The sequence below is a fragment of the Sorex araneus genome, chromosome 9 (genome assembly GCF_027595985.1).
Source record: "Sorex araneus isolate mSorAra2 chromosome 9, mSorAra2.pri, whole genome shotgun sequence".
Lineage (NCBI taxonomy): Eukaryota > Metazoa > Chordata > Mammalia > Eulipotyphla > Soricidae > Sorex > Sorex araneus.
The window spans coordinates 16,657,637-16,683,200 of record NC_073310.1 but is presented as its reverse complement, the minus strand read 5'-3'; the positions used below and the strand labels follow the sequence as shown (position 1 = coordinate 16,683,200).

The following is a 25,564-nucleotide window of genomic DNA, read 5'->3' as shown; positions in this document are numbered from 1 at the left end:
CCCCAGGGTGGTCCTGCAGTGCCTAGGAGGGGCCTGGGATATCATGGACATTTCAAAGTTGCCTGCTGGGTACCAAGGGACCAGGAACAAAACTAAGGCAAAGGAGTGATTGGGTAACTTGTTCTGAGACTTCCGCTGAATACACCATACACATTCATACCTTAAATTAAAAAACTGAGTTCAGTAACTGAAAAAACCTTGGTTAACAAAAAATGATTAATTGGCTACCTAGATGATCACAGCCACAGAATTTAGACAAATAGAACTTAGTTAGAGAATCAACTGCAAGTGGTGAGAGACATCCAGCTTCCTTAATCCTTCTATTAAAGCTGCCAACAAGGATAGTCATTTGGTGTAGGTGATGAAAACCAACCCTTTCGGAAACCACTACACTCAAGGCAAGAGTCTCACCAACGCAGTCTCCACCTGCAGGGATCTGAAGGAGACCAGGTCATCCCATGTCCCTCCTCCTCTATTTGTCCTAGGGACACACATAAAGAGAATGGTGCTGGCTGGGGACCCGACACACACGGTCAAAGTGCATGTGTGACACGTGTGAGGCCTTACGTTGATGCCTAGCACGTGATGTGTCTCCCTGTGTTCCCCTCACTCTGACCACCGAGTGTGTAGTTGTGTTTTCTGACCCCTTTGCGGTCTGTGATCCTCGGAGCCACAAAATATTTACAGCAGCACTGCAACTAAAAAAATATACAAGTGCCATGGCCAGGAAGTGTGACCTCTGATGACCTCATGTGTGAGCATGACCCCCTGCACCCACCAATTGTAGCTTGCGTGGCTCAACTAAGTATGAGTCCTGGAGCTGTAACTCTGCACGCAGCCGACCAGATTTACTCCCGGGCACTGCATATGGTCCTACTACCACTGCCAGGAGTCATCCCTGAATAAAGCTGGGTATAGCCCCCAAACAAGACAAAACGAGTGTGAGCTTAGGCATATCCAGTATGGCAAGAAAAGGGAGTGTAAAAACTTAGTGAACTCTGAGCCAAAGTATGTGAGCACTACAACCCAGTATGTGACCCTGGTGAGAATCACAGCTAAAGAAATCTGTAAGCATCTTAGTCAGCTGCGTGTATACTATCCCTAGGGACCACAACATCAGCAACCACAGAGGGAAGGGAAGAGGAGAGGAATAAAATAAATGCTACAAGAAAGAGAAAAATAAAGCCCAGAAAATTATGCTCATTCATTCAGCCTTTTTAGATGACTTACTTTGGGAGAGAGGATAACAGAAAACAAAAAAGGTTAATTTAACATTAAAAAAAAAAAGGGTTAATTTCAACCAAGTGCTCTGGCCAGGAAGTGTGACTCTGATGGTCTCCTGTGTGAGTACACAGTGATCCCTAGTCTTACAGGCCCTCTTTCTTAGTTTCCTTCACAAATATGAAAGATCTAAAGGAACTAAAATAAATCATGACACTTTTAATTTCTGCAGTCCAATGTAGATCATGAGAGACAGAGCAGAATATGGAACAACCTCCAGAGAGAATATGCAGGACAATGGACCAATTGACATCCAGAGGACTCTCACGGGCCATGTCCTGGGACTCAAATATGGTTGCAGTGCCCTGGCCAGATCTTGAGTAACTGGTGTCTTCAACTCCCACCAAGTAAGAATATAATTTCGAACATACATCTTGCTCACCAAAAGGGACACAGTGATAATTTTGTTGTTTTGGGGCACTGGCTGTGCTCAGGGGACCATCGAGGGTACTTGAGATCAAACCTGAAAGCCATGTGCAGGGCCAGTACCCCATCCTCTGTACTATTTTTTTACAAAAATACCCAATAACAGCATTTTTTTTAAACAAGGAAAAACTTTTATCCTCGTCCCTTTTTCATCGTCTGAGCATAAAAATGAGAGATAAAAATTCTGAACTGTTTTGTCAAAAAGGAAAATGGTGTCTTCCTATAGAAGAGGGAGATGAATGAAATAAAAAAAAAGATCAAAATATTACAAAATGTAAAAGCTGATAGCAAGTTAAAAAATATATAATATGGGGCTGGAGTAATAATGCAGTGGGTAGAGTGGGTAGGTTGTCTGCTGTTTGCGTCACATGCAGTCGCCCCAGGTTCTATCCCCAGAATCCCTTATCATTCCTTGAGCACTGCCAAGGAATAATCCCTGAGTGCAGAAACAGGAGTAAGCCCTGAGCATTTGCGGGGATTGGCCCAACTCTCATGCCAAAAAAGAACTGGAGATTTTATTTTATTGGGGGCGGGGGTGGGGAGGAGGCTATGGCGGTTCAGGGGATCACATCCAGTTTAGGGATAGAATTGAGATTTGCCACACACAGGGCAAACACCTTGACCCCTTTACTATCTCTCTGGCCAAAACTATAAATTTGGAGGTGAGGGTGGGAGGTGGGCCACACCTGGAAATGCTTGGGGGCTTACTCTGGGCTCAGTGCTCAGTGTACCATATGCAGTGCTGGGGATCAAAGTAGAATTAGCCTCAAGTCAGAAAAGGACCTTAAGCCCTGTACTCTCTTTCTAGCACCCCCCCACCACCACCACCAAACAAGAGTTTAAATATGCTGATTTCAGTGGGATTTGTCATTCACTTATTAGGTTTCCACATGCCTAAATGTTAAGAAAGGAAGTAAAGAATTTACCTAAACTTTCCCCTCTGAAGTGTTTAGGGTAAACTGCATCCCCACGAGCAGTGGTTCCTTACAACCACTGTGGCTCCCTGGGGAAGAAAGGGACAGTGGCAGCCCGTGGCCTCTACCCACACTTTGTTGCTCTTGTGTTTGAATTAGCATTAACTATCTAACAGCATTTCCCTCTTGGCCTATCGCAAGGTTTTGGATAATATGTGAAAACACAAGATGCACAGCAGGAATGCAATCATGATTCTATTACAACAGGTTTGTTTCATTTTGGCTTTTCACAGACCTAAGTCTAGATCTCTGTATGCATGTTCGCACAGAAACACACTTTGGGGAATGCTGGAACTCTGAGGTTAAGACTTTCCCCAAGTCTCACATGTGACAGGTGGTTGATGAAGAAAGCTAGACTACTGCTTTGGTATAATAAATAGATATAAACCGAGTCTAAGTCTCAAGAAATCTTTTCTCAGAAGGATGCTGCATGTTGGAATTATAGGTATCATCACCAAAATTATTCCTTCCTAGTAATGTTGCAAAGGTGACATGGGAAATGAAACATAAGTCCCATGCCTGAAAATGCAGAAAGGACTATGGTGGAAACACTGGAGTCTTCTCTAAGGAGCCATCAATAAATACCAAGTGCAGGCAGAGCTGCCGACAGACTGACAAGGACCCAAAGTGATGTCGGCAATGACCACATTCACGGGAGTACGAAGCTTCGAGGCAGGGTCATAGCCATAGTACAGCGTATGGGCAGTTATCCTTGCATGCGGCCAACTCAAGTTCAATCCCTGGCACCACTATGGTCCCCTGAGCCTGCCAGGAGTGATCCCTATGCAGAGCCAGGAGTAAGCCCTGAGCAACACTGGGTGTGCCCCCCAACACAAAAAAACAAAGCCCTCCGGCAGAAACAAAATTTCTAAGCTCTGAGCAAAGGGGCAGCCTTGGTATCTGAAATTCTGAAATGTAGAACAGTCACCTTTATTCTTTTTATTATTATTTTTTTTTTGGCTTTCTGGGTCACACCCAGCTTTGCACTGGGGTTACTCCTGGCTCAAGCACTTAGGAATTACTCCATACACTACTCCTGGCAGTGCTTGGGGGACCATATGGGATGCTGGGAATCGAACCTGGGTTGGTTGCGTGCAAGACAAACGCCCTACCCGCTGTGCTATCGCTCCAGCCCTTCTTTTGATTTTTTTTGGGGGGGGGTTGGGGGCCATACCTAGTGGTGCTCAGGGTTACTAAATGCAGAGTGGTGCTCTGCATTTAGGAATCATACTGGCGGGGATCAGGGAACCATACAAGATGTCAGGGATTGAGCCTGGGTCAGCCGGGAGCAAGTCCAGTGCCCTACCTGCTATCTCTCCAGCCCAGGACAGTCACTGTTAATCTCGAAAAGCAGCACTCCAAAATTATTAAACACGAATGATTCTTTTTTCTCCAATCAAATAGGAGAGGCTTTATTTCTCTGCATTATTCAACAAACAAGCAAAACCAAATTAGACAGAAACCAGGAGTGGCCACTCGGAGCCCGTGGGCCAGGAGGAGCGAGCAGGTTCTCTCCGAGGACAGGAGGCCAGCGCCACCTGCTTGCAGCCCCTTCTCCACCGGCTCCAGACTCTCAAGTCTGAGGAATTCCCACACCCCGCTGCCATCCAAGTCTTCCTCTTCCTTCCTGTGTCCCACCCCAGAGGAGGCCCTCTCTTTCGGAGGGGCTTAGGCTTCGCTCTTTTCTTTGGTCTCAGAAAGACCCCCACCCCGCCCTCCGTTTCCCTCCTTCGTCATCTCCAGCTCCCTCCCGGGGCGCGGGGGGCTCACGGGGCAGTGTGTGAACCTCCTCGCACCCACGCGGGCTGCGAGCCACCTTCTCTTCTCTGAGAAGTTGCCCCACTGGGTGAAGGCGAGGTTTTCCTCCTGGCAAGCGAGGGTCAGAGGCCTGGCGCGGAGGAGCGGCTTATTGTGTGGCCGCCCCAGGCAGGCAGCAGCAGGCGCTGAGAGGGGAAAGGTTTCCTTTGAAGCACATGGCACTTAAAGCTTCCCAGTGACCATGGAAACAGGCGCAGTGGGTTCCCAGCCTGAGAACCAGGAGTGCGGCCGTGATTCAAACACTAAACACACACAGGGGCTGAAAAGCAGACAGGCGGGGCCGGGCTGTGAGGCAGGCTGCCCGGGCTGGCAGGAACTGAGCGGCTCCCTGGTAGGAAAATCCGGCCAATGAGGCCGAGCAGGTTCGCGGGGGTTTCCTTTTCATTGGGGAGGCTTTCTTCTCGCTCCGTCCCTGCCCCTCAGGTCCTATTCAGCACCTCATCAGATCAGTAGAGTTGGGCCTTTGGCTGGCCTGCTGGCGGGGAGGCCTGGGACCAGGGCCGGGAGATGATCAAAGGAGCCGCCGGTGCCGCCACCCTCATCTCTCCCCCCCACTTGCCCCAGAAGGCCTCGTCCCGAGGAGGCCCTGCCAAGGTGATCCAGGAGGAGCCCCTGGCGGGCGTGCGAGAAGGGAGGCCGCTTTTATGCCGGCCTTTCTGCGAACAGAGACACAAAGCTCGGCGTGAGTGCGGATGCGCCTCTGGCAGGTCAGCGTGCCTTCACTGTGGGCCGGCTCCGTTCCTACACCAGGCAACGGTGCACTGGGGGCGCGTGCAGACGGCCAGATCCCACGCCCAGGGCCACGCTGCTTTCAGGTCCTCTTTCAGAACTGGCCACCTCCTACCCCTCCAGATGAATGAAGTTACCCGAGACACTGCGCCCGGTGGTTTGGGGGTTCCAGTTTAAAGGAGAGAAAAGACAGGCTGGGGTTCTTTTTCGCCACCCCCCCTCCCAGCAAGGAAAAGGATGCGATGTGATTAGAATCTGTTAAAGAAAAATGCTTTCCCGATTGCTGCTATTTTTCTCTCCACGTCAAACCGAAACAGAACCCGAGAGCATCCTATTGGGCGCCAGGCCAGGAGCCCAGTTCTCAGCCGGGCCCAGCAGGGCAGGCGGCAGCCCTGACCAGCATCTCCTGAGGAAGGCAATGTTTGGACAGGCCTGTAATTTGAGAAACCCATTAGGTGCATTCTCCCTTTCTTACCTTTGTTGGGCTGCCAAAATATTTACTTGACTTCTTAACTCTAAATCTCTGAAACACACCTGGAGTGCCTAAAACGGGCAATTTTCTTATTTTCTCTTATTCATGAAGAGCGCCCAACCTAAGCAACGATGACAGTAACACAGAGGGATCAAGAGGGTGGGGGCCTGGTAAGAGATGTAGCTTTATATAACACCAACCACTTCTAAAGAGCAGGGTGTATGCTGGATTTGTTGTATTTTGGGCTGAGGAGGGGAAAAGGTTGTAGGATTGTGTGGACAGTTGAAAGCAATTCTGCAGCTAATTCTTTTGCAAAACAAATTGATTCTATTTTTACTTTGAGGGAAGAATTCATTTACAGACCAAGTAAAAGTTCTGGATCATAGTCAACTGCATCTCACCCGACCCTTGGCTTTTGACTTATTATCCAGTTGTGGCTGGGGGCCACTCCTGGCTCTATGCTTAGGGGACCATGCAGTGCCAGGGACTGATCCTGGGTCTCCTGCATGCAAAGAAGGGTCTCAGTCTATTGAGCAATCTCTCTAGTCTTCAGCTACATTAAAATAAAAAAATTAAGATATAAAAACCAGCTGCACTATAATACCAGCAGTCTATGTTAAGATTACATAACATGAAAAAATGGACTACTTAAACACACACACAAAAAAGCATTTGCACAGTTTAAAATGCATTTCAAATGCTATGACTTATCTAGAAAAAAAACTTCATACTGTATTTTTCCCGTTCTCTCTTCTCATGCTTCATGAGAAAGAACTTTGGAAACGTCTTAGGTGTAATAAGTGTGAAGCTTTCATCAAACTTCTTATAATCATCCTCCCGTTCTGCCAAGCCACTTTCTAAAGAACGCATATGCCAAGAACTCAAGTCAGAATGACCAGTCTGTAATGTGGCAAACTTAATGGAAGGTCCCTGCACTGCCTGTAGTTGCTGTCAAGTGCACAGACGCCCGCTCAAGAACCCCCATCCTCCTCTGAGAACAAGGGTCCAGCCGTCAGCGTCAGCGAGGGCAATTATTTTTAGTCTGATGCTCATATTAGCAAGCCTTTGAGAGAAAGATTAATTTGGAAGCATTTCCCAGGTCTTATTCTAAATTAGGACCATTGAGCAATTAAGTTTTCAAAGGCTTTTACTAAAAGCACAGCAGGGGTGGGATTCTTACTGACAGCTGCCACTCACCCACATCTTTGCTATAGCATTCAACAATGGTACCGCTCTTCCCCTGATTTTGATGGACCGACTGTCTTGTCTTCTTACTTAGAACTGAACAGAACATAAGCTTGAGTTGCTAAGAAACTGGGTCCTGAGCTGAGGAGAGAAGTCAAAGTGCCAGCTAGCACACATACATTGCATGTAGGTGGCCCAAGTTCAATCCCTGGCACCACATGCATCTCTGAGCACCACTCGGAGCAACCCCCAAGCACTGAGCAAGGTGTAGACCTATAACACCACCAAGTGTACCCCCAAACAAAGAAATCAGGTCCCCAACACTGATCAGCAAAATTATTTGCATTCATGGACATCTGCAGAGGTACTAGGAAATGGCAGCTCGTCTTTTCCAGAAACAGCATTAGCCTAAAAGAAAAAAAAAAAGGCAAGGGCACAGTAGTTCTGCAGTCTTCCAAATTTTTTTTTTTTTGTGCTGCCAGGGATCAAACTCGTCACCTCATACATGCAAAGCCTGAGCTCTACCAGTGAGTCACATCCCACATCCCCAGCCCACTTTCCATAAATTTAGCACAGTCATTCAGCCCTTGAGCTGGAAGTGAAGAAGTCTTGACCACTGGCATGTTAGGGATCCCCATTAAAAGGATCCCTATTATATTGGGGTTCAGATATCACAGATGAAATATTGAGGTCTGGGAAGCAGGCCAGGGGCAAGTCAGAGAAAAGCAATGAAGAGACCAATGCTTCCTGGTCTTCTGTTAAACGCTCTGGAAGATGGGGCTGGAGCGATAGCACAGCAGGTAGGGTGTTTGCCTTGCACGTGGCCAACCTGGGTTTGATCCCTGGCACCCCATATGGTCCCCCAAGCACCGCCAAGAGTAATTCCTGATTCCTGAGTGCAGTGCAGAGTCAGGAGTAACCCCTGAGCATCACCGGGTGTGACCCAAGAAGAAAAAAAAAAATCTCTGGAGGAGAAGCAAGAACTATAATAAACCCCAGAACAGCTTTAACTATGTGATCTTGTCAAATATCATAATAAGGACAACTAGTGGGTCTCAGTGAAAAAAATCAGTCTTCTGATTTTTCTGGAAAAAATAAAAAGTGTGACACCAAAATCATAAGCAACTAAAGAAAAAACTGATCAAAAGGGCTTTGTCAAAACTGAAAACTTTGGGAACCGGTGACAGAGCTCAAAGATAATACATACATATATCTCATGTGTTAGGCCTGGAATTGATCCCCACCCAGCACTGCAAAAACCAAGCAAGCGAAAACTTGTTTTATATAGACACCATCAAGTATTTGGTCAAAAGAAAGAAAAGGCGAAAATATACACAAATTGTAAGAGACTTACAAAGGACTTGTATCTAAGATATATAAGAAAATCTTACTGCTTAATAATCACTGTATTACTGTCATCTCGTTGATCATCGATTTGCTTGAGCGGGTCCAGTAAGTCTCCATTCATCCTAGCCCTGAGATTTTAGCAGCCTCCCTTTACTTGTCCTTCCCAACGGTGCCACATTAGAGGCTCTTCAGGGTCAGGGAAATGAGACCCATCATTGTTACTGTATTTGGCATATGAATATGCCACAGAGAGCTTGCCAGGCTCTCCCCCTGTGTGGGCAGTAAACTCTCAGTAGCCTGCCAGGTTCTCCAAGAGGGAGAACTAGGCTATCAGATGTCATGTTCATGCTTCCGGGAGCTTGGTTTTATAGTCTCTGGATGTTGGCTGTGGATGGAATTACATGGTGCCTGAAACAGTTTCTGGGTGTGAATGCCTAGCTACTGGAAAATGGGGAATCTGGGTGGAAGAGGCCCAATCCTGATCCGAGCAGCCTTGGAGATTTCAGCCCCAGGTCCCTCACACCTGGATTCCTCTGCTGGTTCCTTCATGCATGAGGCTTGTCTGAATGTGTGGAGAGTGGCCTTGATAATAATATAATAATAATAATAACTTAATAATAAAAAGATAAACTACCAATTGAAAATAGGCTAGATCAGAATGAATCCAGCCTATTTTGGATCAGAATACATATTTCTCAAAAGATGATATACAAAAACCTTTATTAGTTGTTCTTTTTGGCCTTTATGCGGGGTGGCGGGGAGGACACCTGTGTTCAGGGCTTATTCCTGTGCTCAGGGGACCATATGGAGTGCCAAGAATTAAACCTGGGTTGATCATGTGCAAAGAAAGCACGCTACAGGGGCTGGAGTGATAGCACAGAGGGTAGGGCGTTTGCCTCGCACGTGGCCAACCCGGGTTCAAATCCCAGCATCCCATATGGTCCCCTGAGCACCGCCAGGGGTGATTCCTGTGCATTGCTGGGTGTGACCCAAAAAGAAAAAAAAAGCACCCTACATACTGTGCTATTATTGCTCTGGCCCCACATACAAATTTTCAAGGAGCACATGAAAAAATGATCCACATCATTAGCCATCAGGGAAATGTACATCTAAATCACAATGAGAAACCACTTTGCACCCAGCGGGAAGCTATAATAATAATAATAAAAAAAGATAATAACAAGCATTGACTGAGATATGGAGAAATCAAAAATGGTCAATAAAAATGTAGACTGTGTGGTCACTTCAGAGAATGGTCTGGCAGTTCCTCAAATAGGACTTAGCATTTCTCCTATTTGCATAAGAGAAATAAAAACCTACAGGATCAAAAATAAAAACAGAAACACAAATGTTCCCAGAAGCACTATTCATAATAGTCACAAAGAAAAAGCCTATGTCCATCAATTGATAAACAAAACACACTGGAATATTAGTCAACAACCAAAAAAGATGAAGATTGATACACACTGCAACATTACGATCCTTGAAAGCACAACGAGAAACCAAAGAAACAGGACACAAACCCCAGCTCCTACAGGACACTGCTGATACCACATGGAAGGGAGGCAGCTGCCAGAAGAAGAAAAAGAAACAAGGCTTCCCAAGGAAGGGACTTGCATCTATAACTGATAAAGACTACAAACATGTTCTAAAATTGGCTGGAGATAGTCACACAATTCTAAGAATACACTAGGAGGAGAATAAAAAAAAAAGGGCCAATTCATGCGCATGGCCGGGCTTTTGTGAAGTTCCTCATTTGAAGAACAGAGAGTAGATGGGACTCTGGGGTTATCTCCAAGCCTGAGAAACCCAGGTCACCTACTCAAGATGTACTCTAAATAAAATGATGACAGTATTTTATAGTATAACTTTTTATTTTGGGGGGTGGGGCGGGCCACATGGCAATGCTTAGGGCTTACTCCTGGTGGGGCTTGGGGGGACTCTATGGGATGCTGGGGATTGAAGCCAGAGTGGTTGCATGAAAGGCCATGCAGTTTTGGATGGCTTTTCCCCCTGATCCACTGCACATTCAGTTTCACAGGGTCAGCATAATCTGGCCCTAGCTCAGCGGACAGCCTGCTTTGGTCAAAGGGGACAACAGCTGGGGCTGGAGAGATAGGACAGTGGGGAAAGCACTTGCCTTGCATGCAGCTGAGCTAAGGTTAATCCCTGACAAGGCGTATGAGCCACAACCACGCCCCCACCCCCCTTTCTCCCCAAGCCAGGGGTCACTCTTGAGCTCAGAGCCAGGAAGTCCCTGAGCACTGCTGGGTATGGCCCTAGAACAAAAGCAAGTGGGACAACAGCTGGAAGACGCTGAGCCAAGCACCCCAGTCTCAGGAGAGGGCCAGCAGCCCGTGCTCCAAGGGTTGGCAGACACATTATTTGTTCTATTCACTCACTCTATTTTCAAAAGTCCCTTAAGCTTCTCAGTGGATTTTAAATAATGGTTTCAGTTGGCCTTTTATAGCTAAAAATGTCTCAGATCTAGGAAGGAAAAAAAAGTATTGTGCTTAATATAGCCTTTTAAACTAAGAGGTTCCTGGAAAACTTAGGTGAAGAAGAAAAGCATCAAATTAAAAGTTTGCAACTTTTAAATCAGACACGTGCCCTTAAGAGAAGCGTGGTATTCCCCAGGTTTTTCCATTTATATCATGCCAATCTTTTCCTGATCTGATTTCTTTCACTAAGTTCTTCTCTTGCTCCCCTTTTTAACCAAATATGGGAGGTATTTATTTAAGTGCTCCTCAAAATAAATCTGAAAAGCCTCCCAAACTTCTCCATCATGAAACTCACCTTGGCTCACCTTAGAAAAAAAAAGGTTCCCATTTTCTTGGTAGGAATATGCTTAGAGAATGAAGAAAATAGGTCACTTTCTTGGAGTGGGGAAGGGCCCACACCTGGCCATGCTCAGGAATCACTCCTGGCAGGGTTCGGGGAACACTATGGGATGCCGGAGATCGAACCTGGGTTAAGCATGTGCAAAACAAGCACCCTATCCACTGTATTATAGCTCTGGGCTTTGCAGTTACTTTTTTTTTTTTTTTTTTGCTTTTTGGGTCACACCTGGCGATGAACAGGGGTTACTCCTGACTCTGCACTCAGGAATTACCCCTGGCCGTGCTCAGGGGATCATATGGGATGCTGGGATTTGAACCCGGGTCGGCCGCGTGCAAGGCAAACGCCCTACCCGCTGTGCTATCTCTCCAGCCCCATGCAGTTACTTTTTAAAGCAGCACAACCGTCTCTGCAGAGCAGGGCATAGAAAAGCAGAGGTTAACAGACCTGCAGTTAGCCAGCGGCTACCCACATAGAGCTATGACTCGCAGCAAGGCCTATGTCTTTAAGAACTGGCCTTATCGCATCCGCACTGGAAACGGGGGTATGTTCTAACACCATGTACATCAACAGACTATATCACAATATCCAGCATGAATCTGTCATATTGGAGGGCAGTGGGGCAGAGAAGTAGAGGAAGAAATAGAATATAAGGCTTTCTTAGGAAGAGGCAAATAAATCTTTGTTGGGGCTCAGCGGGGGGCGGGTGCTGTGGACACTGCAGGATGTTGAAACAGCATCTGTCAATGAATGGCAGTAGCAATCTTCTCTCTACCTACTACTACCTATGTTTTATAGGGCTTTTCTTCCCTATGAAATAGGAGTTACTCCAGGCACCCAGGCAGCGCTGGGGATCAAAGTCAGAGCCTGAGCATGCTGGGTATGTGTCCTATCCCTGGAAGTACTGCCCTAGTCCTACCAGATCCTTTTCCTTCTCTTTTCTTGCTCTTTGGGCTACATGTGGCTATGCGCAGCACTTAATCCTAGTAGTTTTTTTGGGGGGGTACCATAAGCAGTGTTGGGGACTGAATCGGGGTTAGCAGCATGCAAGGCAAGCACCTTAGCCCCCAGGATGATCTCTCTGGCCCCCTACCAGATATCCAATGTCTCCAGGCTTGGGGGCGAGGCAAAATTGAGAACATGTGATAAAGAGTACTTGAATAATATGCTCTGGGGGAGAGCTGACACAGCAAATGTCCTGAATACTATGGGCACGGTATACCTATGAGTCCAATACTATACTAGCTTCACTTATAGACCAGTAACTGACCTCTGAGACCTGCTGTAGTCAACTACCTCCTCCCCTTTTCCATAAAAGTCAGAACTGAGTCACACCACCCCTCGAGACAGGAATCTCATACTCCCTGTATGAGACTGTATATGCCTTGGCCCACAGACAGGGTACTCGGGAGCCTAGGAAATGCACACCTTAAAGGGGAGAACGGCACACTGAAGAATAAGTCTCCGAACCCCTCCACACCTACATGGCTCAGAAACAACTGTGCAGCTTTACCCAAGGTCGGAAAGTTCCTGTCTCAAGTAAAGTGTGCCCAACCTCCCCTCTACCACCCCCCCCTTCCCCCACAAAAACGGTCCACCCAAGTAACCCTGTCCTGGAAGTAAGGCTGAAGTCATATCCCAAGGTAATCTTCAAAGATACTGAGATCTTTTCACGTTCTTCAAATTTGCTGTTGGGTTATCAATTATGGCACACAGCAACCCCACTCTTATGTATACTGCAGAATCAATAATGCAGAACAGAATAATTTCACAATTTATCCGTTTTCCTGTATCATTGCCACGCTTCTCTTCATTTTCACTCTACAAAAGGGTTGTTCCCTCAGTCTACCACCATAATGGAGAGCTGTACAGTGAGAACATGATGTTACATTAGTAACCTAAAGCCGGGCTTCTGAACTGTGCATCCCATGGGGGCCGGAGCAACAGTGCAGTGGGGAGGGTGTTTGCCTTGCACAGGGCTGACCCAGCTTAGATCTCTGACATCCCATATAGTCCTCTGAGCACTGCCAGTGTTTATTCCTGAGTGCAGGGCCAGTAGTAACCCCTGAGCATTGCCAGTGTGACACCCCCCAGCCCCAAAATAAAATAAATAAATAAAAAATAAACTGTGTGTCCCAACCCACGTGAAGCTGTGAAACTTCTAAAGTTTGTTTTAAAAGTATATTTGTGATTTATTATCAGTAAATGTTTGATCTGTGTACCTATTTTATACACCCATAGTTGGATAAAAATCTCTTGGGTGAAAAGAGGTCATGAATGGAGCCCTGACTAAAAAATTTGGTCCCCTTTTATATTATAAAAAATTATCAAAAACCCTAAAAAAAAATCAGTATTTTTGGGTTGTAGCAATTAATATATACCACGTTAAGAATTCAAATTGAGAAATCACTGAAACATTCTTTTTCAAGAACCCACATTCTGTTAGCTGTCAGAGCAATGAAGTCACTGAACAAAATGAGTTTCTGGAAAACTCCACCAGAAACTTGAGGGAATGAGAGTGAGAAAAGCAAATGTCATTTCAGTGCTTTTATGAACATAGTCTGATCTTCTGGGAGGCTCTTTGGAAGGATGAGAATCCGCTGATCATAATTCAGAACTGTTTGCTACATTAACGTCTATGCCCCAATTTTACTAGCTTGATTTTTTTCAGAGAGCCCATTGTCCAAAAGAGCAAATCCCAATTCAGAGTGATAAAGCAATGGTTCCTCTTTCTGGACTGTTCCCAAGTCCTTTTCCTCCTCTAAGCACCAATTATTGCCTATTGTGTTATATATAAGGCTCCGGTTAATATCTGGAGAAGAAATACAAACACCTTCAGGTGGCTAGGGGTGGTGGTCTTTTCCACCACGTCATGAAAAGAGGACATAAACAAAAGTTGGTTTCCCCTTACCCAAATCCCCTATTTGGGAAGCTGTTCTTTGAAAGGTAAGGAGTGAGCATTAGGCCCTGGGTTCGATTCTCATTACTGGGAATAATTACATGTGCGGGTAGGGAGGGAAGGGAGGAGGGAGGAAGAAGAGCTTAAAAATAAGCAAGATACTGTCCTGGGACTAGCTTCATGAGCCAAACAAAACCCAAAGATGTGGTCTGTCCCGAGTTATCTGTGAGATGTTTTCTGAAACAAGAATTTGCTTCTCCTCAGGACCCAGTGTATTCAATCAGTCATAACTGATGGTGAGGACTATATCCCAACACGACTTTTACCCCCTTTTATTCTGGACCCTTCAGTGGCATTTAAGTACATCCACATTACTGTGTTACCATTACTACCATCCATTGCCAGAACGTTTTCATTTTCCTCAACTGAAATTGTGCCCGTTGCTCACAAATTCCCTGTTCTCCCCTCCTCCCAAGTCTCTGCAACCCCCACTCTTCTTTGTCTCTGTGAGGCTATTTAAGCAATATCACTTTCAGTGCTAAAAGAAACTGGACAATAATGAGGGAGGGAGACAGAGGGGAAGTGAGGCTGGTCAACAAGAGCTGCTACTTTATCACACAGTGCCTTCAGTTGTGCCAGGAGCTATCAACACTTAATACGCACTACCTTCTCAGAGTGCCGCTCCATTCAGCGAAGGGGAAATGTGCGCGGGTTGAGTATCTGCCCATGTCAAATAGCTTGGAGGGCTGGAAATGGGACAGAAACTCAGGCTGGCACACTGCAAAACCTGTCCCAACCATGACATGCTCCCCGCCCCTCCAGCCAACCATCCTGAAGAAAATAAAGAGGAACCGCCACGTGGTCTTTGTTCTTTGCAACGTGAGTTAGTGGAATAAATGCAAGGCCTTGATTCTCCATCAGTCCCCCCACCCCCCACGCTTGCGTGTCCTACTGCTTCCCAGAAGTGTATCAAGCAGCCCTCCATGCTCAGAGCAGAGTAATTCTCCACCTGGCTACACTGTGGGTCTATACCTCATAGCTACCCAACGGTGAGAGCAGATAAAGAGCAGGGAAATCTGAAGACAAGCATCAAGTGTCCTCAGCCACGTCACTGGATGGAGCCTTCACCAAAGTGTTTGTAAGAACTGAAGTCTGAGCACATTCAGTTCCCAGAAACATTCAGCAGCAAAAAGTAACTTGATCCTCCCCAGCCTAGGCACCATGCCAAAGGAATATTCCCCAAACCACATCCCACAGCACCTGTCTGTCTGTTAGTTGTCCGCTACCTAAGGAATGAAGATTAAAGCCCTCAATCTGGAAACAGCCTTCCCCAGAAATGTTCAAGACTGCTTGAAGAAACCCTTGCTCGTTCTTTCTGCCCTGCTCCTGGAGATTATCCCCTCATTTCTTCCAGTCTCTAGCCCCTCTGGGACCTTTCTCACACTGCCCCTTTCTGTAAAACCCCATCTGGCTCCCACAGACTCACGTCTCACACACCACAATTACCATCCATAGGAGCAATGGACACTTGTCTCCAGGCTCTGATGGCCAGAGTGACAGTACAGCTGCTAGGGCGCTTGCATTGCATGCAGCCAACCCAGATTCAATCCCTGGCACCCCATTTGGTTCCCCCTGCCAGGAGTAAGTCCTGAGTATCAGTGGGTGTGACCCAAAAATAAAACAAAAAACCCAAACCCCAAACGACAATAACAGAAACAAACCCCAAAGACTAGGAGGATCTGGTCCTTCTTAGAACACATGAACCAGACAAGTCCCTTCCAGCTGGGACGTGTCACTGCGTCAGGATAAATGGCAGCGGTCACTCTGACTTGTAATCCAAACATGTCTTGATGGATGCAGGGGGCTGCTTAGGGGAGGGTAGTGCAGCACTGCTGGTCCCCTTCCCCCAGCCCCATTGGCCTCCTGGCGGAGAGCACGTCTTCTGCCCACCCCACATACATGGCCGAGCAGCAGCTCCCATCTGCCCGAGGCCTCCTATCATGGCCATCCGCAGAAGGTGAACCTTGGCTGGACCATGGATTCCTTTCCCTGCAACCCTGGACCCAACATCACAACAATGTTGGGCCCAGGGATGTTGGGGGTTGTATCTTCCGCCAAGGAGGTGAATGACTGAAAAGGGGGAGTGTCAGGAAGAAAGATGCGTGCAAGGAAAGTCTTGGGCCAGCATCTGACTTTTATCCGGAAAAGCCAACAAGCACAAGGTGGCAAGGGGAATAATATACATTGACTGAACCTGAGAACTGTCTTTTTCTCACATCTCAGCTCACCCACGAGGGAGCTGCTGGATCTTAGGCCACATTTAGGGCATAAACAGACTGCTGCATTCTGAGGATGGCTGAAGACCCTGACTTTCAATCGCAGCTCAGAAATGTCCATTTTACTCTATTTTCATTTCCTAGGGCTTGAAATAGTCACAGGGGGTAGTCTGTATTTCAATGCTTCCACTAGAATGTCTCCAAACCAAAGTATCGGAGAAATATCTTAAATATGATACACAAGTCCAAAATCGTATCAGGGCAAGGAAGGAGCCCAGGCTCTACCTATGAAGGGAAAGAGAAACCCAGAAAGCTCAAGAGATTTGCCTCAGGCCTGGGGTGAGACAGAGCCTGGCGTGCTGCCTGGCCTACCGCGCCTTGTAGCCGCGTAGAGTCTTCACCCTCACCCCAACTCTGCCTTCCGAGCTAAACCTATTGTCTGCACAGCCTCCTCCAGAACTGAAAAGATTACGAGGGATCATAATCATTTTTCTCTCCTGAGTTTACAGTGTTTCATTCTTCAAGTTCTAAAGCACTTAGTAATAAACCAAGGTGATGAGTTTATGTCTATTGCTTTAAAAATAAGACTTTATTTGAACTCCTGGAGAGGTATTTACATTTTTTTTTTTTAAAGTTTAGGACATTCCTCTCTTATTCCAACGTTTTGCCCCATGGCATTTTCCGTGGGCGGGTGGATGATGAAGGTGAAAGAGGAGGGAGGGAGAGGGGCCTGTGTCTGGCCTTCTCCAATTCCCACAGGCTTTTTTCTGAACACCTGACAGAACAGAGTCCTCCCTTCGATGTTTTCCAACAAGTCTCAACATCTAGGAGGTATGGCAGAGTTCCTCCTACCACCCCCACATCGGCTTGGCTTTAGTTTTTGCTTTCTGTGCCTTGCTCTACTGCCTGTACTTCCTTACTGCCACGGCCACCAGGACACAAGTGAGAGCCCAGATGAGGCTTAGAGGTAGACAGCATGCCTTGTATGTGTCAGGCCTGGGTTCATTCACTGGCTCGTGTGCGCACGCGCATGCACACACATGACGGAAAACTATGCCATCAGCAGGAGATCAGTCTGACCTTGAGATCAGTTTGTTCTCCTTAACTCTCGTCCCCTGACTGCCCTTGGGGGCTCAGAAAAGACCAGAAAACACAGTTTGTAATTAATAAGATGGAAGCCAACCATAACTATACTTTAGGAAAAAGACGAGAGGGCAAAGAGGACAGGGAGGAGACGGAGAGAGATGTTTGACTCATCTGACCTCTTGCACCAACCCCAGTAGGTTTTGTTTTCTTGGGGGGGGGGGGGGGGCAGTTGGGCTATACCTGGCAGTACTCCGGGGCTTACTCCTGGTTCTGTACTCAGGGTTCACTCTAAGGTGCCTAGGATTGAACTGGTGTGTTGGGTGCACGCAGGGCAAGTGCGTTCATTCTTGTACTGCATGTATTGTGTCATGCCGACCCTTCAAAATGCATGTTTGAAACAAACGTGAAATTGTTTTGCTTTGTCTGGTCCAAGCATTTTCGCTAATGATTTTATTCAGGTGGTAAGCCAAATTTCAGTAACTAACCGCATGTAAATATTGCCTGGCTACCACGAGTCTTTCTAAACAAGGAGGTGTGGGGGCACGGCGATGGAGGAGTACTGTTGCTTTCCAAGCAGATACAACCACACACTTAGCTTCTGGGGCCCTGGATTCAATAAATATTTGGTGAATGAGTAAACTCAAGGAGGACCTAATGATTCAATATGTGTCTAAGATTTTTATTTCCTCCCTACGGCAGCTCAAGCCAAACTATACAAATTTTTCCAAGTAAAACCATTCCATGGTTGTTCCAGGTACAGGGAGAAACAAGCGGGTTCCCCAGGGCCTTCTACTTCACGAAGCCGTAAGAGAACAATCGGGGTGTCCCTGGGTGCTCATTTCAAACCGTTTATGGACACAACTGTCGCTGGGCAAAGCAAATTCAACAAAGCTGCTGACTTCTGCAGAGCAACAGCTTACGAGTGGCAGGGAATATCCTATTAGGAGAGCAATAGTCACAAGGAAAGCACTGTTCATAACCTCTGGATGCAGCTGGCATTTCTCCTAAGAAAACAATAAGAAAAGAGTCTCAAGGGAGTCACCGCTCTCCTAGCATCATTAAGCAACTTCTGCCAACTATTTTAAAGGATGAAGACCAGGGCCTGGGTCACTTTCACCACCTGGGTTCAACTTTGTGAACTGTAAACCAAACAGGTAGTCATTTCTGTAGGTTCCCTCCCCAGGGCAGGAGAATGTGACAAGTGCTCAGTGGGATGCAAAAATGACATGTTAGACCCCTGATGATCTCCTGGGTCAAAAGTATTTCAACAGGCAACCTGTCGAGGTATCTCCAAGTCTGGGAAGTGTTCCCTTCAGTACAGTGGGTAGGATGTTTGCCCTGCACACGGCTGACCAACGTTCTAGCTCCAGCATCCCATAGGGTATCCCAGCACTGCTCGGAGTAACCCCTGAGGAGCGCTGTGTGACCCAAAAAGCCAAAAATGAAAAATAAACAAATCAACCTTTCTTCTTCCCTTCCTCTGTAGATGCTGGGGGTTAAATCCAGAAGCTCACGTACTAAAGGCATACGTTGTAAGGCTGAGCCGTTTCCCCGGCCTCTCCTTGAAACCACCTCTTTCTTCTTTGACCCAAATCACCCCAGTTACGTTCTCTTAATTATTTTATTATTACTATTTTTCTGGTCTCACGTGTTTAGCCTGTGCTGAGCCACCTCCGGGCCCCAGCCTTTCCCCTTAACAGAATAATCCAGTTTAAAGCAGGCTGTTACCTGTCACACTTTGAGGTCATATTTGAGATACATGACTTTCCAAATTGGACTCATTTCTGAATTACAATGCAGTCAGAGGTAATGCTAACTCTCTTGACTGGAAAAAAAAAATCTAATTTTTAGTATTTCTAAATAGATGAAAACAGCTAATGGCAATAAAGATTTTTTGAGCCCTGTGTGCAGATGATCGTATCTTCTTTCTTCTCTTAACCACCCTAAGAGGTAAATTCTAATATAGGACCATAGTAGCTATCTGCCACTCTGAAAACAAACAAAAAATAACATGGAAGCCCAAGAGTTTTCCCATAATTTACCTGACAACCAAGGTGAATGTACACGAACTCATTTCTCCAAAGCTTCCCTGAACCGAGCACTAGGCTATTTAAGGCTCAGTCATCCCACTTGAAGTGAGTATCCATAGAGCTGACTACACAAATATGCATGTGTTTGATTACAAAGAGCGCTGCCCCAGATCTCCTGGGAGTCACTTAATGAAAAGTATGTGCACCTTAATACCTTTCTAAACTCCCCAATCTCAGAATTCTGGAAAATCTGGCCCCTGGGGTGTAAAATGAGGTATGGAGAATATTATCAGTCCACTTCACAGATAAGAAACAGAGATTTCCCTGAGGGGAAGTAACTTGCCCAAGGCCACCCAGGGGATTTAGAAGTAGAGCCAACTCTGAGGTTGGCTGTCTCCAATAGAGTCCAGGCTGCTAAGTGCTGCGTGATGTGCTGTTCCAAAACATATCTGAGTCCTCAGCCCACAATTCTGCAACTTGGAAAGAGTGTTGTGCCAACAAGGCTCTTCTCTGCAACCAACTAGTTGGGGAATTAGGGAAATGGAAGAGTGATTCAGAGGGTCTGATGCTTACCTTGCCTAGGACAGTGAGGCATGGTTTCGGGTCCAATTCTGGCTGTTCCAGCTTCACCACTCCGACCCAGCCATATTCGTACAAGTCTTCTTCGTCATTGTTATTACACAGACCCAGTGGGTGCATCTAGAAAATAAATGAAAAGGAAACTTTAAAACCCAGGTTGAGTTCTGCTTGACTCCCATAGCACAGTTCTCAGACTCAGTGGTCCAAAGTAACCTCAAAACTCAGAATAAGGGGCTGGAGCGATAGCACAGCGGGTAGGGTATTTGCCTTGCACGAGGTTGACCCAGGTTCGATTTCCAGCATCCCATATGGTCCCCTGAGCACCGCCAGGAGTGATTCCTGAGTGCAGAGTCAGGAGTAACCCCTGTGCATCGCCAGGTGTGACCCAAAAAGCAAAAAACAAACACTGTCACTGTCATCCCGTTGCTCATGGATTTGTTCGACCAGGCACCAGTAACGTCTCTCATTGAGAGACTTATTGTTACTGTTTTTGGCATATCCAATACGCACGGGTAGCTTGCCAGGCTCTGCTGTGCGGGCTCCATACTCTTGGTAGCTTGCCGGGCTCTCCGAGAGGGGCGGAGGAATTGAACTTGGGTCAACAAACAACGTTCAGCAGCAATTACAGGTGAGACTGACTAGATGAGCATTAAGACTTATTAGGCTTCTCCAGCTTAACTGAACACCTTAACAACACATCCCCTTAGCTTATGCAAGAGGATCTGGAAACACAGTCAGGAATTTTTAGAGAGACTGTTAATCATATGGCAGAATCACTCAATAATTAACAGGCTTGTTTAAAGATTATTCCTGACTGTAAGAAACAGAATTTGTTGAGGCTTTTTTAAATTGGAAAAAAAAATTACCTCGACCTTCAAAATTTGTAGGCACAAAATTCAAGATAGAGGAGCACTGTCCAAATTTTGCTAGCAAGAGTGCACTCAATGACGTTTGAACATGGAATCACTACACTAAGGTCTGCTCACAGCTCTACCGAGTCGTATCAGGCCCCAAAATTGCTAACAACAATCTTAGAAGAGGAGGGGGTTGGAGCGATAGCACAGAGGGTAGGGTGTTTGCCTTGCATGAGGCTGACCCGAGTTCAATTCCCAGCATCCCATATGGTCCCCCGAGCACCGCCAGGAGTAATTCCTGAGTGCATGAGCCAGGAGTGACCCCTGTGCATCGCCGGGTGTGACCCAAAAAGCAAAACAAACAAACAATCTTAGAAGAGGAAACCCTTGTGAATAACCTAATTTATGAAGCTAATGAGTTTGGCTCAGTGCTAAGGTGTTGGAAGAAGTATGTCTTCAGGAACACACGTTAAAGACACAAGCGACCTAAGGAGTCACATAAAAAGAGCTCCCTAAAATATCTCTGTCCTAATCCCCAGAATGTGAACACGACATTACATAGCAAAACACCACAAGTGGTAATAGATGATGCAGTTATAGTAACTTTGAGGTGAGGTTAGCCTAGATTCCCTGGATAGACTCAAGGTAATCCCAATCGTCCTTATTAAGGGAGGTGGGGGAAGGAGCATCATAGAAACAGAGGCAGACGCATAGAAACAGAGACGGATGAAGCGGAGGTTGGAGTGATGTGCTTTGAAGCTGGAGGAGGGAACCATGAGCCACGGAGAGAGCAAGTAGCCTCCAGAAGCTGGCAAAAGACAAGGTAACACACTCTCCAGAACTTCCCAAAGAGGATGTAGTCCTGCTAACCTGCTCTGAACTTCAGACTTCTACAACTATAAGAGAATAAAGTTGTGTTCCCCAAGATTCTAAATTTCTAGTAACCCGTAATAGCAATATGCTGGAAATGAATACATTCACTCTAACACCATTTCCCACTCTTTTCACAGAAGAGAACAGATTCCAAGTGGCCGGGTATAGCAAGTGGCTGTACCATAGTCCTGGGTCTTCCCACTTCACCAGCTGAACTTTATTTTCCCTTCCTTCAAGTGCCAGTCATCTGATTAAGAAAAGTTTAAGTGATAAAATCTTCAGGGTAAAAAAAATGCTGCCAGCTCTAAAATTTGTAGTATTTGAAGACTTCTGTTTGGGGAGCAAGAGATGCTGAGATGCTCCGGCAGTTTTGGGCAACTGTGAGTCTTGAGGTCTACTTAGAAGTAAAGAGAGGAGGCAGGGAGTTGCTCCAGACCCAGGCAGAAGCAAAGGTCTGGAGGCTGGAGAAAAAGGAGTCCCTCCTCAATTGTGCAAAGGGTCACAGGTCAGAGGGAAGCACGGGTTAAAAAAACGAGAAGTCTTGAGGCTGCAGTAATAAGGGGGGGGGCCCTCGGCTCATTTGCCTTGCACGCAGCCGAACTGGGTTCGATTCCCAGCATCCCATATAGTCCCCCGAGCACCGCTAGGAGTAATTCCTGAGTGCATGAGCCAGGAGTAACCCCTGTGCATCCCTGGGTGTGACCCAAAAAGAAAAAAAAAAAAAGAGAGAGATGAGTTTTTAGTTTACTTTTTTTCCCCCCCAAACCTGGCCAAACTTAGGGCTTATTCCTGGCTCAGGGATTACTCCTGGCAATACCAGGGTACCATATGGAACCTGGGTTGGCTGCACGTAAAGCAAACACCCTACTCACTGTACCATCTCTCTGGCCCTGGGTGAATATTTGAAAAATAATCTAAATGTGTGCTCAGAGGTCCGGCTAGTCCAGCTCCTCCTTTAAGAAATGAAAAACCTCAAAACTCAAAGCTCGGCTTCCCCTCTATCGGGGCACATCTCCAAGGCCCCTGTATTCCACTGTCCGGAAGCAGCTGGGCAACTGTTTCAGGGGTTTGCTCTTCTGCCCAAACTCCACATAATGAAGTTCTGAGAGTGAAAAACAAACAATCAATCAAACAAAAACCTTCAGAAAAGGGCGAGCCATCTGGCTCAAGTCTGCTTCCTGAAATCCTAGTCAAGTCCTGTGGACACAACCAACCCCTTTCTACAATATTCTACCATATATGCACGGATGTTTTGGGGCCACACCCAGCAGTGCTCAGGCCAGACTCCTGGCTCTGATCTCAGGGGTCACACCTGGGGGGGACTAGGGGAACCACATGGAATGCTGAGGATCAAACCTGGGTCAGCCAAGTGGGAGGCAAAGCATTCTGCCCACTTCACTCTCTCTCTGGCTCCCTCCCATGTTATTTCTAACATGTCCAGATGGATGTCTGTCTTTTGTTGTTGGTCATGCGTGGTGTCTGGCCAACTCCAAAGAGCCGAGCTGAGGGAACAGCAGCATTGTACAGATGTAAGACCCCTGTGTCTATGCCAAAGCTTGACCTGAGAAGCCAGGCATAAAACACCACCTACTATAAAGTTCTGCTGATTTAAAAAAAAGATTGTATTAGTGACTCCATGGAAACTGAAAGCAGACCAGTGAATGCCAGAACTGGGGAAAGGAAAAATGAGCAGCAAATGCTTACTGGGTGCAGAATATTTCCTTTTGGGGCGATGATGTCCGCTGGAACCATGGACAGAGAGACAGGACTTGACTTGTACGTGTCTGACCCTAGTTTAAGCCCTAGGACTTGCATTTGGTCCTCCAAGTACCCCTAAGAATGATTCCTGAGCACAGTCAGTAGCAGCCCCTGAGCAGCACCAGGTGTGACCCCAAATCCCAGTTTCCCACCACCACAACCACCCAGCCACCTACTCACCCACACGGTTTTAACTTTTGCAAAAACCAGCAGTAACTACCCATAGATTCAAGCGTATTTTGTGTTTAATATGCTCACCCTGTTTCCAGGGAAACAGTCTTGTGAAATCCTAAATTAGGGAGTAGCATACATACATGTCTGAGGGAAAACAAAAATACTGAAAGGAAATGTAATTTGAGGAAAAGCTACATGTGTTGTCCCCAAAAACTGATATCTCGACACACAGAGTAAAAGCTGAAGTAGAAAGAGATGAAGAGAGAGTTGAGGGTGGTTGGGAAGAAAGGGAGGCTTGGGGAGCATGTGGGGAGAGGGGGGAGTAAGAATCAAAACGCGGGGAGCAAGAGCAGTGGCGGGTGAGGACTGGCCCTGCGCAGCCAGGATGAGGAAGTGGGTGCGAGGAAGTGGGCACGACAATACCAGAGACTTTAGTGATGGAGGTGCGTAGGAGAGGCATGTCAAGGGCACTGCGCCAGAACACAGAACTCCAGGCCTCAAACACACTTGGGGCTGCCCAGGTCTGCACTTCGTGATCTCTCTTCTCAGCAGTCACACCCTCCCCCTGCCCCAAGACTCCCCTATCAAGTCTTTCACTGACGCAGCGGTAGGCTGTTAGCAGCTGAAAAAGTCAGCCCTGTCAAGGGTGGTGACTTCTCAACAGGGATCAAAGACTTGAAATCAAAAGGAATTTTTTTAAAGGGCCAGTGGGTGCAAGAGACTGAAGTAGGTTGTTTATTTTCCTTTGGAGAGCAAAGAGGCCACCAAAACGACTCCTTCAAGAATCCATAACCTGCACCTCGCTATCTCCACCAGCTTCCCCGCCCCCCTGAGTCCCTCCTCTCTGCCTCCTTCTCCAGGTGCCCAATTACTGGTCCTGTGAATTCCTTTGCAGTTAAGCCGGAAGTACAACTGACCTCTTCAACCCAGCTGCTGAAAGTGGCATGATTCAGGCCTCTGTCAGCTCACCCCTGACGACAGTATCAACTTCCAGAAATGTCTGCCATCCCAGGCCTCTAGCCATCTTCGCCCTGGGATTCTCTTCCCAGAAGCTCAAAGTCAGGAGCTCGCCAGGCAGAATGTTTTACAGAGAAGCACAAGTAGCCCGACATGGAACTATTCATTTGTGAACCATCTGAAAGAACGGAATATTCTAGGCAAGGACATAGGATGCAAAAGAATGGGCCAGCTTGTAGCTCAGTGGTAAGGCACTTGCCTTACATGTGTGAAGCTCTTGATTCTCACCAAAACAAAAAATTAAGTAGAATAAAATGAGAATAAATAATGCAGCAAATGACGCGGAGAGCAAGAATGTGTTTTCCCATGAACATCTACAACGCAACTATGTTTATACATTTTTGCCTTATTTAATCCTTAAAATCACTTCTTCCTAATTGTTGGGATATTGATGGCATAATGATTGTATTCTGTAAAAACGTTAATTGCAAGCTAGAAATGTAAAGCAGCATCTGATGAAGAATGTAACGGAGCCCATGAAAATCATTAGACAAAGACAAAAAATTCCATCAAAGTCAATGGCAAACGATCTAGTGAAGCATTAAAGCCAGGGTCCTCTGATGTTTTTGGGAAAACAACTTTTGATCCTACCGGTGAAATAGAACATAAAAGAAGAATGCCACATTCACTCTCTCACACAGGAACACCATAACACTGCCCACAAAGGAGTCACCCTTTGTTTATTCTCAGTTTCAGCACAATGCCACAATTACCACCGGGTTCATTACATTCAAAACAATGTTCTAAATTTTACTTTTTCATAGAAAGTCTTGATCAAACCTTTCTTTCTGCTAAGAAATATTTGTTAAGAAGTATTACCCCTAAAAGGCTGGGGCGACAGTATGGCAGGTAAGGCCCCTGACTTGCACAGGGCTGACCTGGGCTCAATCCCCAGTACCCTGTATGGTCCCTTGAGTCCCACCCTAAGAAATCCCTGAGAGGAAAACC

General features: G+C 46.5%; 1 protein-coding gene across 1 annotated transcript in view; it reads right to left on the bottom strand.

The window, feature by feature from the left end:
• ZNRF3 (zinc and ring finger 3) overlaps positions 1–25,564 on the bottom strand; it is a 166,392-nt gene that overhangs the window by 40,094 nt on the left and 100,734 nt on the right. The window contains exon 2 of the mRNA XM_055147179.1: positions 19,935–20,060. Within this exon, the coding sequence (XP_055003154.1) occupies positions 19,935–20,060 (126 nt within the window). The remainder of the gene's footprint in view (positions 1–19,934; positions 20,061–25,564) is intronic.